This window comes from Populus alba, chromosome 17 (assembly GCF_005239225.2).
Source record: "Populus alba chromosome 17, ASM523922v2, whole genome shotgun sequence".
NCBI lineage: Eukaryota > Viridiplantae > Streptophyta > Magnoliopsida > Malpighiales > Salicaceae > Populus > Populus alba.
The window spans coordinates 13778993-13792421 of NC_133300.1; the positions used below are offsets into that span (position 1 = coordinate 13778993).

The window sequence follows — 13429 nt, forward strand, 5'->3', positions numbered from 1 at the left end:
ATAAGTTAATATGTTTATACATGCATCTAATTACAAAAATCAATATTTGATTAAGAAATAATTTAGATTAAGATATTTGATCTCACAACACAAGCCTAGCATCCAGTTGTGTTTAATAACTTTATTTCTAGGAATAAAATTTTATTTAATCAAATGATTATTCACGCCAATAAAATAGAAAAAAAAAAGTCATTAATGAAAGCAAATTGAATAAAATTATGAATCCTACCTATTAAACAACCTAATGTTGAATGATAAAATTAAAAAATAATTTTAGAAAAACAATTAAAAACAAAATCTTGGGTAAACCCGCTAACCTCACGATAATGGAAACATGATTGAGATAACCCCATAAAAATAAAAGTGAAAAAAAAAACACAAAGATCAATTTTAAAAAATTTAAATGTCAAATGATGAAATAAAAAAATAATAATAATTTATAAAAACCCTAAAAAAAAAACCAAAATGAATTTGTGCTAACCCTTGAGACCCATAAGCATGGTCATGAAGCTTGGAATGACCACATAAAAGGAAAGACCAAAACAAAAACAAATCAAAATCCTCAATAAAAATATGTTGAGCAATGAAACTAGAAAAATTAATTAAAAAAACAAAAAAAAAATCGAGTTAACCTATATTAACCCGATAACCTCGTGACCATGCATATAGGATTAGGATAAACTCATAAAAAGAAAAGTAAAAAAAGAAGAAGAAGAAGCACGAGACCAATTAAAAAAAAAAGAGATGAAATTAAAAATAAATTAATTTTATAAAAGGATATAAAAAAACCAAAGTCATCATGTGTTAACCTTTAAAACTCGTAAACCTGATTATTAGGTTAGGACTAACCTCGTAAAGGCAAACAAAAACAACAAAGCAAATTGTCAAAGAAAAAAAAAATTAAGGGTTGAAATTGAAAAAAAATATATAATTAAAAAAATCCAATACACAACAAACATTAATAAAAAGAATGAGGATCAAATTTGACATAACAATAAATTGAAGCGAAATGCTAAGGATGAAAATGAAAACAAAATTCAATTAGAAGAATAAAGAAAATTAAAAGAATGAAGATCAAATTTGATATAAACATCAAATTAAACTAAATAAATAGGGATGAAATTGAGTAAAAAATAAACCATAAAAAGATAAAAACAAAAAAATAGAAATTAAAAAAATGAGAACCAATCTAGATATAAAAAATAAATGAGAAGACACCATTATACTTTGGCAAGAAAAAGAGAGAGAAAAGAGGGAGGAGAATAAAAAAACTCATTGAAGCCTCATTATCTCTTCGATATATACATGCATTGTATTATCGGATAGAGGACGTTGACATACTTTCAAAGCCACCATAGAATAAAGTGTTTCATTGTGGGACACTGCTGTATAGGTATGAGTGAAGTTCACTCATTGGCGCATACATAACATGCACTAATCATTTTCTTAATATTTTATATAATTAAAAGATCAAGTTGCCCTTTAGTACATATAAGTATAACGAAAAAAACAAGAGTTAAAGATGAAGAGCCCAAGCGAGGAAGTTTTAAATATTTTGATACAGAGAGCAATTAACTAATTTCGTTATTCATTAAAACAAGGAAATTCAATAAAGCCCCCAGACACAAGTTTATTTTTTTCCTAAAAGGTTATTTTAGTGATTTAATTGTTAAGAAAATGCAAAAAGACTTATCTAACCCCAATTAATTTGGGAAAAGAAGTGTCCTTGTGAAAATATTACATCACTCCTAATTGTTAGTTATTTGGTTTGTGTAGAGAAGGGTGAAACTATCTTTCACTAAGGACATCCACAATGTTTTCCCCACTATATATATATATATATATATATATTTTGTTAATGTTCTTTGAATGTTCGAGCTTGGTTCTTGAAAAAGAAAAATCTTGCAATTTAACCCAATTATTCATAATCTATTGGAGGGTATTTATTTTAGATAAATATATTACAAAAAATAAACTAAAAAGATTCAGTATTTTACCGTAACCCTAGTCACAATGCACTATGAATTCTAACAGTACATTGTGTTTTTATATAATATTTTTGGTAATTTAAACTTTTTTTTTCTTAATTCAATCCTTTTACACTATATTGATTTAGGCTTAATCTCGATGTTTGGTTCTGATTGACTTGGTGTTGGGAAACAAATTTGGTGCTTGGTGGGTGCTTGATCTAGAAAAATAAAATTCAATTTTGTTTATTAAAAACAATCTAGACTTTAGGAACCAACTTAAAACAAATATTCCAACCCCTTTTCTCATCATGTTAGGGAACAAGAGGGAAGACTAGGTGGCGCCTATGTTACACGCGCCAATGTGTGGAAGAACATAATTGTGCTCTGGTGGCACGTGAACCTTCTTCTGACCCTCGAATGGGATCCCCAGACACTTTAGGGATTGATGTTGTTGGATTTTTCTTGGTGATGGTCACCTTGTGGGGTGTTGTGTGTCAATGTTGGAGCTCCAATGCAGCTTTATTGACCTATTCTTCTTTTTTGACTTTTTTTCTCTTTTCTCTCTTCTTTCATCGAGTTTTACGCATTAGACGCTCCAAATTATAAAAACATGTTAATTTATTTTAATGTCAAATTTAGTTTTTCTTCTTTTGATTTATATTTTTATCAACTTGTTTTTTCGATTCCATCCTTCAATATTGGGTTGGTTGAAGATTGAGTTTTATAATTGTTTTAATTTACTTTTTATGAAGCTATCTTAATTTCATGGGGGGTCATGAGAATGCAAGTTTACTTCAGTTTTTTTTTCTTTTTTTATTAAGTGATTTGTTTTTTAATTTCATCCTTCTACATTGAGTTGTTTATGAATTAATCTTTATAATTTATTTATTTTGTTTTCTTTTAATTAGGTTATACCAGTCTCATAGACTAACCTGGGTTGACCCATAATGTTTATTTTTATTTTTATTTTTTTTAATTGAGTTTCATAACTCATTTCGATTTAATTTCTAAAGGGTTTCTTATTCTCATGAATGATATTGCAAGTTTAGTTGGTTTACCCGGATGACTTATACCTTTTTTTTCATCCTTTTTTAGATTGATTTTTTTTTTTAATTTTTTATTTAAACATTAAGTTATTTGAGAATTGAACTTCAAATATTTTTATGATTTGTCTTCTATATAACTATCATGGTTATGATCAAGTTGCAAATTTTGTAAGTTAACCAGGGCTTGTTTAGGTCAATTCAGTTTGTTGATATTTTAATATTTTTATTTTTAAAAATTCAAGTATGTTATTATCGTATTTAAGAAAGGTATTGTGTAATTAAATAAGATTTTGAATTCATAGTTATTTTTTGTTAATAACACCTTAGCAATGCATTTTTTTTTGTGTTTAATGAAAAAAAATAATTTGACCTATGACTTAGCACGAATCACGGAACTAATCTTGAAATATAGATATACATATATGGTTCATCGAATTATTGATATAATTCAAACATTATTCAAATATATATATATATATATATATATATATATATATATTCTTTTCTCAAAACTATAAAGATATAACACACATGTATATTTAAACTTGGGGTTAGATTTCAGATCAAATTAATAATATCTATATCCTATCAATTATTATTGGATAAGGGTTCTGGATGTCTATATCTAATCCATTAGTTATAAATATAAATAGAAAATATATATCTACTTGCATTGAATTGGCCATCGCTTAGACGTGGGTGGTTTTGAGCATTAGAATTCTAATAGGAAACATTGCAATATGAACAGCAGATAAAGCAACAGAGAGCTTGCTTCCTTATCCGACAAGTGACAAAAGAATCTCTTCTTATAATTGCAGGTTTGCCAATATTTCATTTTAAAATACTTATTTTTTCATAAAGATGTTACAATATATTTTTTTTCAATTTTTTAAAATTAACAAAAAAATAAATTCTAAAGAAAAAACAACATTTCAACCACACCGCCGCCAAACCCTTCTGATCCAGACATGAAAGAGATCTTAGTAATAAATAATAGTGTAATTAACAAAGGAAAGAAAAACGTAACACACCATCTCGTGCACTTAAAACCAACCAAATTCTTTCAAAACCTTGTACGCAACACCAGCAATCATGTCCATGTGAAAAAGATCACAAAGGTATTCTCCTAACTTAGCCAATCCACTGGAAATGTTTTGGTCATTACAAACCACCAATTACTAACTGTTCTGTGCATCTTCCACTAGAGCTAACATCAAAAGTTTCTAAAACATTTGAGATTGATTTTCTCATCCTTAAACTTGCATGCTACCTGGGGGGAATTCTTGTCTCTGCTCCTCGTAATCATCGGAGAGACTCTAAACTATGACAAATGCCTACTTGTACTCCTACCAGAATCCACCGTTTATTTCCTTGCAAGCTCCTAAGATAAAACCAGACTTTGAGATTTCTTTAACTACCAGGCACTGACCATGTAAATCAACTACTCTGGGGCTCTGAGGCTTGATCGTTGTTGCTAGGCACGACCATACCAAAATTTTGCCTCCAATATCAATAGAATGCGTGTTATGAGGAAATAGCATCATGCTTTACTCCACTTGAGCGCCCACCCCTCCCTCTTCCTTGCTGATAACCTTCAACTTGACCACTTGAACTCCTTCCCCTACCAGAAAACTCACCCCGACTTCTATCATTTCTACCAAAACCCCTGCCACCACCGTAGTTCCCACGACCCCTGAAGCTGTCATTTCGAAACCCTGCCCTACCATAAGAGAAATTACCTCTTCCGCTACCAACTGCAAGATCAATAGCATCCAAACATTAGTAAGATATATATCTGAGTCCATGATAATTGATAAATGAGAACTCGGGGAGAGCAAAATTCCTGGTGGGTAGACATAGTAACATCATTTTTCTTTCATTCATTTATCTTTCAATTATTGCATTGGATCTAGGTAGAAAATTGAAAAAGTTTAACTAAGCAAATGAAAGAGCAGAATAAAACTTCCCACTTACCTCGAGTATTAGTTCTCTTCATCTCAACAACTATTTGACGCCCCCCAATAGTCATAGGTGAAGCCTGAATAATAATTTCCATTAAGGAAACACAATATTTAATTATCAATTTTGAAACAAAACATGGTTGAATATTTTTCTCACTGAAGTTCCAAACAATTAACAGATTAACTGAAGTTTTGACAGTACAAACAGGACCATCTTAGCATGAACTTTTTACAAACAGGATGATCTTAGTATAAATAAAAGTTCATCTGAAAGTCTTAGTATGTTTAAGAAATCATATCAAACTTAAAAGGTCAATGCAACCTAAATGGCCACCTTGACATTCAAGAATCAAGAACTGATATTGATCCATACATATGTACTTGAGATTTAAGCTATGCTAACAGGAGAAATAATGGCCATTTTTGCAAATGCTGCGTGGACAGTTAGAGAAGTCGGGTGAGTCAAGCATACTATCTAAAGAATGCAGTGCTACAGTCACACACACAACCAGTCTCTCTCTCTCTCTCTCTCTTTTAGGAAATTGACCTCACAATTGCACATAAAACTTACTGATTATATGAATTATACTTTACAACTATGTGGAGGTCCCTATCCTCTGATTGCAAATAAGAACATAGAAACATGCAGTAATCTTTGATAGCTTGGTAATTTGAAAGAGATTTGAACTTGGGACCTGTCTTGTGGTTATGCCTAGGCCACAAGAAATCCACCAGTTACTTACGCAGCAAAAAAATGTTTTATTTCCTCAGCAATAAACTTCAACTTGTTACTTAATTTCACCCTTGCTCTTCAGTAACATTGTTTGCCCTTCAGTAACTTACCTTGATTAGGAAAGATGTTTTATTTCCTCAACAATAAACATCAACTTGTTACCTAATTTCACCCTTGTCCTTCAGAACATTGTTTGCCCTTCAGTAACTTGCCTTGATAAGGAAATACACCAATTATTCCTCAATCCTTTCCAACAAAATGCTGCAACTTAGAATCCCCAAAACCATTCTAGTTCCAACTTAGTAATTATTGAAAACCTCTTGTCCATGTTCTTTTTTCACCAAGTAATATAAAAGCCTACCTCAGGAATCATTTTATAGGACAACTGCTGTTTTTCCATCACCATAACAGTTCAAGTCCAGACACTTTTCTTAATTGTATTTGAACCTCAACCAGTTCAAAGTCTGAAACTGTGTTCAAAGGAACACAGCCGAGATGTTTAATTATACAATCACAAATGCTAGTATCTTTAAGTGTCTCACACCTTAGCTAACCAAGCAATCCCAGTAAGCAGGCTTACTGAATCTTTCCTGCATCAAAAAAAAAAAAGAATGCTCGTATCCTAGTCAATACCAGTTTTTCCCTCTAGCTATTCAAGTGCAGAAAACAGTGAGCAGCAGCTTAACCTCCATCTGAATATTCCTTGCATTGCTTCAAAAGAGTGAAGACAGAGACAGCACATTGACAAAGCTTAAATGTTTCTGGCTCTCCAGCTCAGATGTATGAAGGACTGCATGATGCTCAGAGCCTGTTGGTAGCACTATTAATAGTATTTTATGAGAAGGAACAAAATTTCATGCCAAATTGTTCTCTAACCAGTAAGCACCTTCTCTGCAGATGAACTCTACCTTAAATTTAGCGACTGATTCCCCATCCCATTGCACTAGACCTCATAGGTTTTGAGTTCAGTCAAATTAATTGATATTTATTTGAACATGTTTACTCCAATTCAAGATTCCCAACCAAGCTACAAGTGTAATATAATGTGAAAGATCATACAGCTTCAAACTCTTAGGCTTGAAGGTAACCGACTACCACAATATCCATTAAAAATTTCCATTTCCATACCCCAAAATATTTGCGTATTTTCTTGTTTTCACTGAAGCATGTAACATAGAATTGTGTTCTCTTAATCATGACCAGAGCTATATCCTTTTCCAGGCTAAAGCAACCTTAAATTACTGACCTTTTTTTCTTTGTTTAACTACTGCTGCACAAGTCAAGTGAGAAAGGGCTAGGTAATGCAAGCAACCAAGACAGGAAACACAAAACAACACCAGAAGACACTGTACACAACAATAAAAAAGGGCAAAAGAAATCAGATTTTTTTAACATAAGACCCTTTATAAAGTGTATGAGTTGAAGAAAAATATGCTGGCACGAGATTGACAGGAAAAAAAATACCACAAGAATGAAAACAATTACCATGCAGCATCTAATAATAACAGAAATATTCCAAAAACTAAAAATAACTTTGACTAAGAATGGACAAACCTCAATTGCACTATTCATGGAGTTTGGGGAATGAAATTCAACGAAACCAAAACAGTATCCCTGTTGCTGTATTGACAGAACAAACATATTAATAAAGAGCCAACAAATCATTTTTAGGTAAGTAGAACAAAGCAAAAGACAATGGGTCTGCAATGTGATTGGAACCAACCCTATTATATCTGACTTGGACACCTCCTTCCTTGATTGGTCCAAACTTCTCGAACTCTGCCTCAAGTTGAGAAACCGTCAAGTTAAAGGGCAAGTTTCGAATATAAATGGAGTGCCCTTCAACTGTGAGTGGAAAGTGGTTACTAGAGAATACACTTTGAAAAAGAAAATACTTGACATGCAACAAAGACTTAATCCCAAATTCCATGATACATCATTATCTCAGCTACATACCTTCCTCTTGAGCACTGCTAGTTTCGGGGGCATCATTGCTGCTTGGCACTGATGTTTCAGGCTCAAGGACAGGTGCCACTGACTTTTCTGACTCGTTCTCAGTTCTCTTAGGAACCAATTTTGTAGTATTAGCAGGTAAATAAACTTTTATTGGCAGCAAGCTCCCTTTCGCCACTTTAACCTACAACAAGAATTATCAAACATACTATTCTTTCTAATTTTCAAAACCGTGAATTAAAAATATCTGGCTATAAACTCACAATTGATGCATAAGATTTCTTTGGAGCATCCTCTTGGATCATGGACGAAACTGATTCAACAACTACAGAAACATTATGTTCATCTAAATGATCTTCCACAACAATCTCTCTGTCATTAACTAGTTGTTTCTCATGGTCTGATGATTCATTAGCTTTGTCAGCAAGTTTTTTATGTTCTTCCACAACAGAAGGTAATGGGTCAGGTGCAGAAGGATCAGGAACATGAGCAGAATCTGAAAAAAAAAAAAAACTCATGATGTTAGGAAGTTCATAGTAAAACAGAAAATGAATCAAAGAAACAATAACAGCCAATGCAAAATTGAGCGAATACTAAATCTTACCTTGATCTGGGATTGAGGGAACAATTGGGTTGCTATCAACACCATGACCAAGATGACTTTCCAATGATTCATTGTCATCCACATACCTGAAAACATCATTTAGGACAAAATAACCACTGTCTTGTGGTGCGAGAAAAAATGACTGAGCAAATTTCCTTTTCACGTTGTCCTTGCCCGTGAAGCATCCAGTTACTAGCACAGTAACCCCGTCTTTATAAGATATCTGAGCATCTGCTGTTTTGATTTCTGCCTTACAGTCCTTGAAATCCAAGGAAAGTATCTTCTCATTGATACCCTATTCCAAGGAAAATAATCTCTTTTCAGATAACGCTGTTAGTTCTCAAGAAGTAAAAAATTCAAACATTTTTCATCCATACATTCTTAGAAAAAGAATACAACAGATCAGTTAAAAATAAATTACAAGCAATGATTGTGAGATTAGATGAATCTGACAATAAGAAAAAGGGAACAAACTCCAACCCATCACTACTATGCAGCTGACTCCTCATGGGTCTCATTACATTTCAGACAGGAAAACTTTTACAAGTTATGTATGAGGTGACAATAATACAACAAAATGAAATCTTGAAAGTGCCTGAGTATTACAATCGTGTAATAGCTGAAGATTGCAGAAAAGAAATTTGTTAGAATCTACCCATTGTAGAAGTTCAATTTTTTTTCTCATAGCAATTAATACTGGCAACATCATTGCAATTTATCAGCAGATCAGATGTAACTTTACATGTATGATAGAAATAAGAGGCAACGTAAACATATAGCAATTAGACAGATTTGAGGCTGACAGCAGACACAAATAATCAAGAGATACATCAATCTTCTCGTGTCTGCCACATCACTTTTTGTAAAATCATTTTAAACCATTTGCTAGTCCTCAAACAGCCACCTTGATATGAGATGAAGATCATGTACATTGTGGATCATTAACAACCGAAAAGTATCAACAGAAAATCTATGAGGACATGCATCTACTAATGAAAAGACTACTACACCAAGAAACTCACTTGCATTGTTGTCACTGACTGCACTACACCATTAGCATCTGGCCGGCTTAGCACACTTGAATCCTGATAGAATCTATGGACTGATTCCGGTGAGGTGAGAAGAATATAGTAATACTGCTCAACAAAAGCATTTCCAACCACTTGGGCACTGGGAAGAGTTGGGTTGCTCGCTGTTTGTAATGCCATTCTAATGGATAGCAAAAGAGAATGCAACCATGTCAATGAAACAGCATTTCTATACCTTAAAGAACATGATTAAAATGTTTAAAAAATCATGTTTTATAAGTACTGGGGCAAGGAAATGAATAATTTCCTGATGTTCTTGGAATTACAGTAAGAAAAACATTCAAACAAAGCGTGTAATCCACAACATGGAATTGACAGTTTCCATTGTACAACTATTGGGAAAATTCTCTCATGACCAAAGAGAAAGGAAAAAAAAAAAAGAAAACAAATATGCGCTTGATATGTAATGCACCCACATTTTCACGAAAATAAGTACAGCAACATTGTCAGAGAGACTCTGATAGTCATCAACAACAAAAATAAATTCTAAAAATTTTCAAAAACGAATTGAAAAATTGAATATTTGAAGCGAATAGTAACATTCATCGGATCCAAATAGCATAACCCAAAGAGAATAAACCCTAAACCCACCCTTTAAAACACATAACTGAAATTTCCCATTACAGAAATTCAACAAAATATTACTTAATCAACCAACATTGACATCAACAACAACAATAATAAAAATAGCCCATTTTTTCTATATAAAAAAAAGAAACCAAAATCATCACATTTTTATCAATGATCCAATATTATTAAAAAGTAGCAACTACCCATTATAATGCCTGATAAAATAAAAAAACAATAAAATACTCAAAACTTTTTTAAAAAGAAAGAACATCACAAAGCAAAAATTAAAAAAAAAAAATGATGATTTCGAAACTAAACAAAATGCACTCCACATAGAAGGAAAATATAAAAAAGGGTAAAATCCAAAAACAAAAGAAGGGGCCAAAGAGAACCTGAAATAATGTTAAAACTCGAAAGCGAGAGAGAGGTTTGATAAGGTGAACCGGTATAGCGGGTGGCTTCAAAGAGTAGAGGGGGAGTAAAAGTGAAGAGAACGGAGAGCAGACAAAACACGAAGAGACCGAAAGTTACCTGCGAACTGTGAAGCCTCTGTTTCCCTATAATGTTGGGCTACAACTTCTGTTGGTCCGGTTCCCTTTTGTTACGGTTTGTGGGTTTATCCATGTGCTGGAATTGAGTCGTTCCCGGTGAGTATTATTCGGGTTAACAATCAAACTAAACCCAGCCCAAAATAGTTTGGTTTTGAATTAAATATGGGTATTAAAACCCGATCCAAATTTACTTTAGGTTCAGTTTGAGTTTGGGTTTTAAGTGTATAAATAAATAAATAAAAATCAATCCAAGGCTAAATAATGAAATAATTAGGTCTGATAAATTAATTTTATTACACAGTGATAATAAATTAATTAAATTTAAAAAATAAATATGATCATCATGAATCGCATAACAAGAATATTTGTCAAACGAAAAAAGAAATTATAAAGTTTTATTCTAGACAACTCAAGCTAAACAATGAAATTGAAAAATAACAGTAAAAAATAACCAAAGTAAACCCTAGTTAGCATGGTAAACTCGTGATCCAAGTTATCAGGTCAAAATAATGTCATATAAAACAAATAAAAAGACATAACAATACCAAATTCTCAAAATATATAAGGATTAAATAAAAAAAAATAGTCAACAAAATGAACCTAAAAAAAATAGTAAACCCAAGCTAGACCTTCAAACCTTGCAAGTCGAATCATGCAAACAAGATAACCTAATAAAAGGCACAACAACAAAAAGTTTATAAAACTCAAACGAATAAAATGTTAAAGGATGAAGCCAAAAATATATTCAATATAAAAAAAATAACCTAAAAGTATTCGAGTCAACCCAATCTAATTCACCAGACTAGTAATCTAGGATATGAGACTTTGAAACCTCATAAAAGGAAGGTGAATGAAACCACAAAGTTTAATTTTTAACAGACATAATGTTGAAGAATAAAAATTGATCAATGTGAGAAAAAAAAATCTAAAAAATAATGCTGGTGTTAATCTGAATTAACATTTCAGACCTGAAACCCTAGTCATGAGACTAGAATAAATGCACTAAAAAAAATATGAAGTACAATTCCCAACTAACTCATTGTTAAATAATAAAATTGAACAAAAATAAAAATTTAAAACAAAAAAATAGCAATTAAAAGAATAAGGATGAAACTTGAAATAAAAATAAAATGGTAGACATATTTATTTTTGGTAGAGCAGCACGAATCCCAATAAAAGGAAAGAGGATAAGAAAAAAAAAAAAAAAAAAGAGTCACCAAACACTTTCCACATGAACACATGCCACCTCATTATTAAGCTTTCATCGTAATGCTTCCAATGCAATCTAGAACGACTACTTTCCCCTATTGAAATCTGCCTCACGCATTGTTAGAGCATGATAGTCAGCTTTCATATGTTGGCTCGTGTACCACTCGCACTTACCAAAGTTATCTTGCATGTTTATCCTAGTGCATCATATTTGCTTTGATTTCAATGTTGGTCCTTTATCATTTAATTGTTTTCCATAAACAATTTTTTTTTACCAAAATGAACATCAAACGAGTAATGAAATCTTCCCTCAACATTTTAAGAACATCATATCTAGACAATTAGAATAAACTGCCAACTCAAATATCAAATAAAATCAAATTAAAAGTATCCAATTAGAAGAAAAAAAAGTTGAGTAACAAAAAAAAAAAACTTTATTTGACCATGCAAATCAGTCCCTAACATTAGAATGCAAAAGGTGCTCATTATTTGTTTAAGCTTCAAATTTAGTCCCCTAAAGTTTTAATTCTTATAAATCAATAAAATTAAATTTTATTTTATTAAACCAAACATCAATTAAGTGATGGAATATTCACTTGACACTGCGAGGTCCCCATATACAAGCATAAAAGCAAATCACCATGATAAATACCAAGTTAATGCAATGTTAAAGGACAAATTTAAAAGAAAATAAATCGAGGTATCAAAGTGAAAAAAATATATGGGATAAAAAAAAAAATCTTGCTTTGTGCGGATCCTCGCACGATGAAAGCTCTCATATGCACATGAAATACTAATGTCCTTTAGGGTTTTTTTTTTTTTGTATTTAATTTAATTTTAATGTAGCTAATACATGAAACCCACAAAAACAACTAGATTAATAGATGACTTTGGCCTTGTTTGGCAACACGATTAGGCCACATGTTTTTTATTATAATTTTTTTTTTGTTATTAGATAATTTAATTTGATATATTGATATTAAAAATAATTTATTTTAAAAAAAATTAAATAAAAAATATTTTAAAAAATAACTTATAATATAATACTACCGAATACAATCTTTATCTATTCTGTGTTCTTCAAGAGTTTGGTAGGTATGGCTTTAGAGAAAAAAAAAAAAAAAGAAAAGAAAAGTAAAAGGTGCTTGCAATATGGTTTATAAGGCTAATTCCAAGGGTAAATTAAACACGTTGAATCGTGTAGCACAAGTAATGGACACCATAATATATCTGTTATTTCTACTTCTTTACCGGATATATATATATATATATATTATATATATATATATATATATATATATATGATGTTGGTAATCCTCCTATACTTGTTCGACTTGTAATATTTGTTTTTTGTAATTTATAAGAAAAAAATGTTTTTGCAATTTGTTAAAAAAGGAAAAATTATATTATAAAAGAAAAACTTGTTTCATGATGACTCAATCAAATAATTGATATATTTTTCAAAGTGTAGGAATGTCAAAAATAATAAATAACTTGACAAGACCAAGATCGATTCTTATAAAGGTTAAGGATACATAACCACAAATAATAAAAGAAACAAAGTTAAAGGGATCTAAAAGATGCAATATTAATATAAAGATTTTACACAGATAAAACAATTATTAATGTTAAAGAATCCACTAATGATATTTTTAAATAAGTATAGTTCAAACCTTTTTTACTACTCAATTAGAAACCACACACAAATGAAGTTCTAATTAGATGATTTTTCATTAATGACTTA

The 13429-nt window shown here is 31.2% G+C and overlaps 1 protein-coding gene across 2 annotated transcripts; it reads right to left on the reverse strand.

Moving 5' to 3' along the window:
* Nucleotides 1-4051: 4051 nt before the first annotated feature.
* On the reverse strand, nt 4052-10567 carry LOC118060397 (nuclear transport factor 2). Of its 2 annotated transcripts, none has more exons than XM_073405507.1 (9): nt 10457-10567; nt 9290-9476; nt 8268-8562; nt 7927-8159; nt 7667-7847; nt 7434-7555; nt 7265-7330; nt 4991-5054; nt 4052-4770 (listed from the first exon to the last, which is right to left on the reverse strand). In XM_073405507.1, the coding sequence occupies exons 2-9, from the start codon at nt 9473-9475 to the stop codon at nt 4541-4543; spliced, it is 1377 nt and encodes a 458-aa protein (XP_073261608.1). In that variant the 5' UTR covers nt 9476; nt 10457-10567; the 3' UTR covers nt 4052-4540. The 2 variants fall into 2 exon arrangements, with proteins under 2 accessions (XP_073261608.1, XP_034929512.1); XM_035073621.2 differs by having other exon boundaries at nt 10318-10457.
* Nucleotides 10568-13429: the final 2862 nt, after the last annotated feature.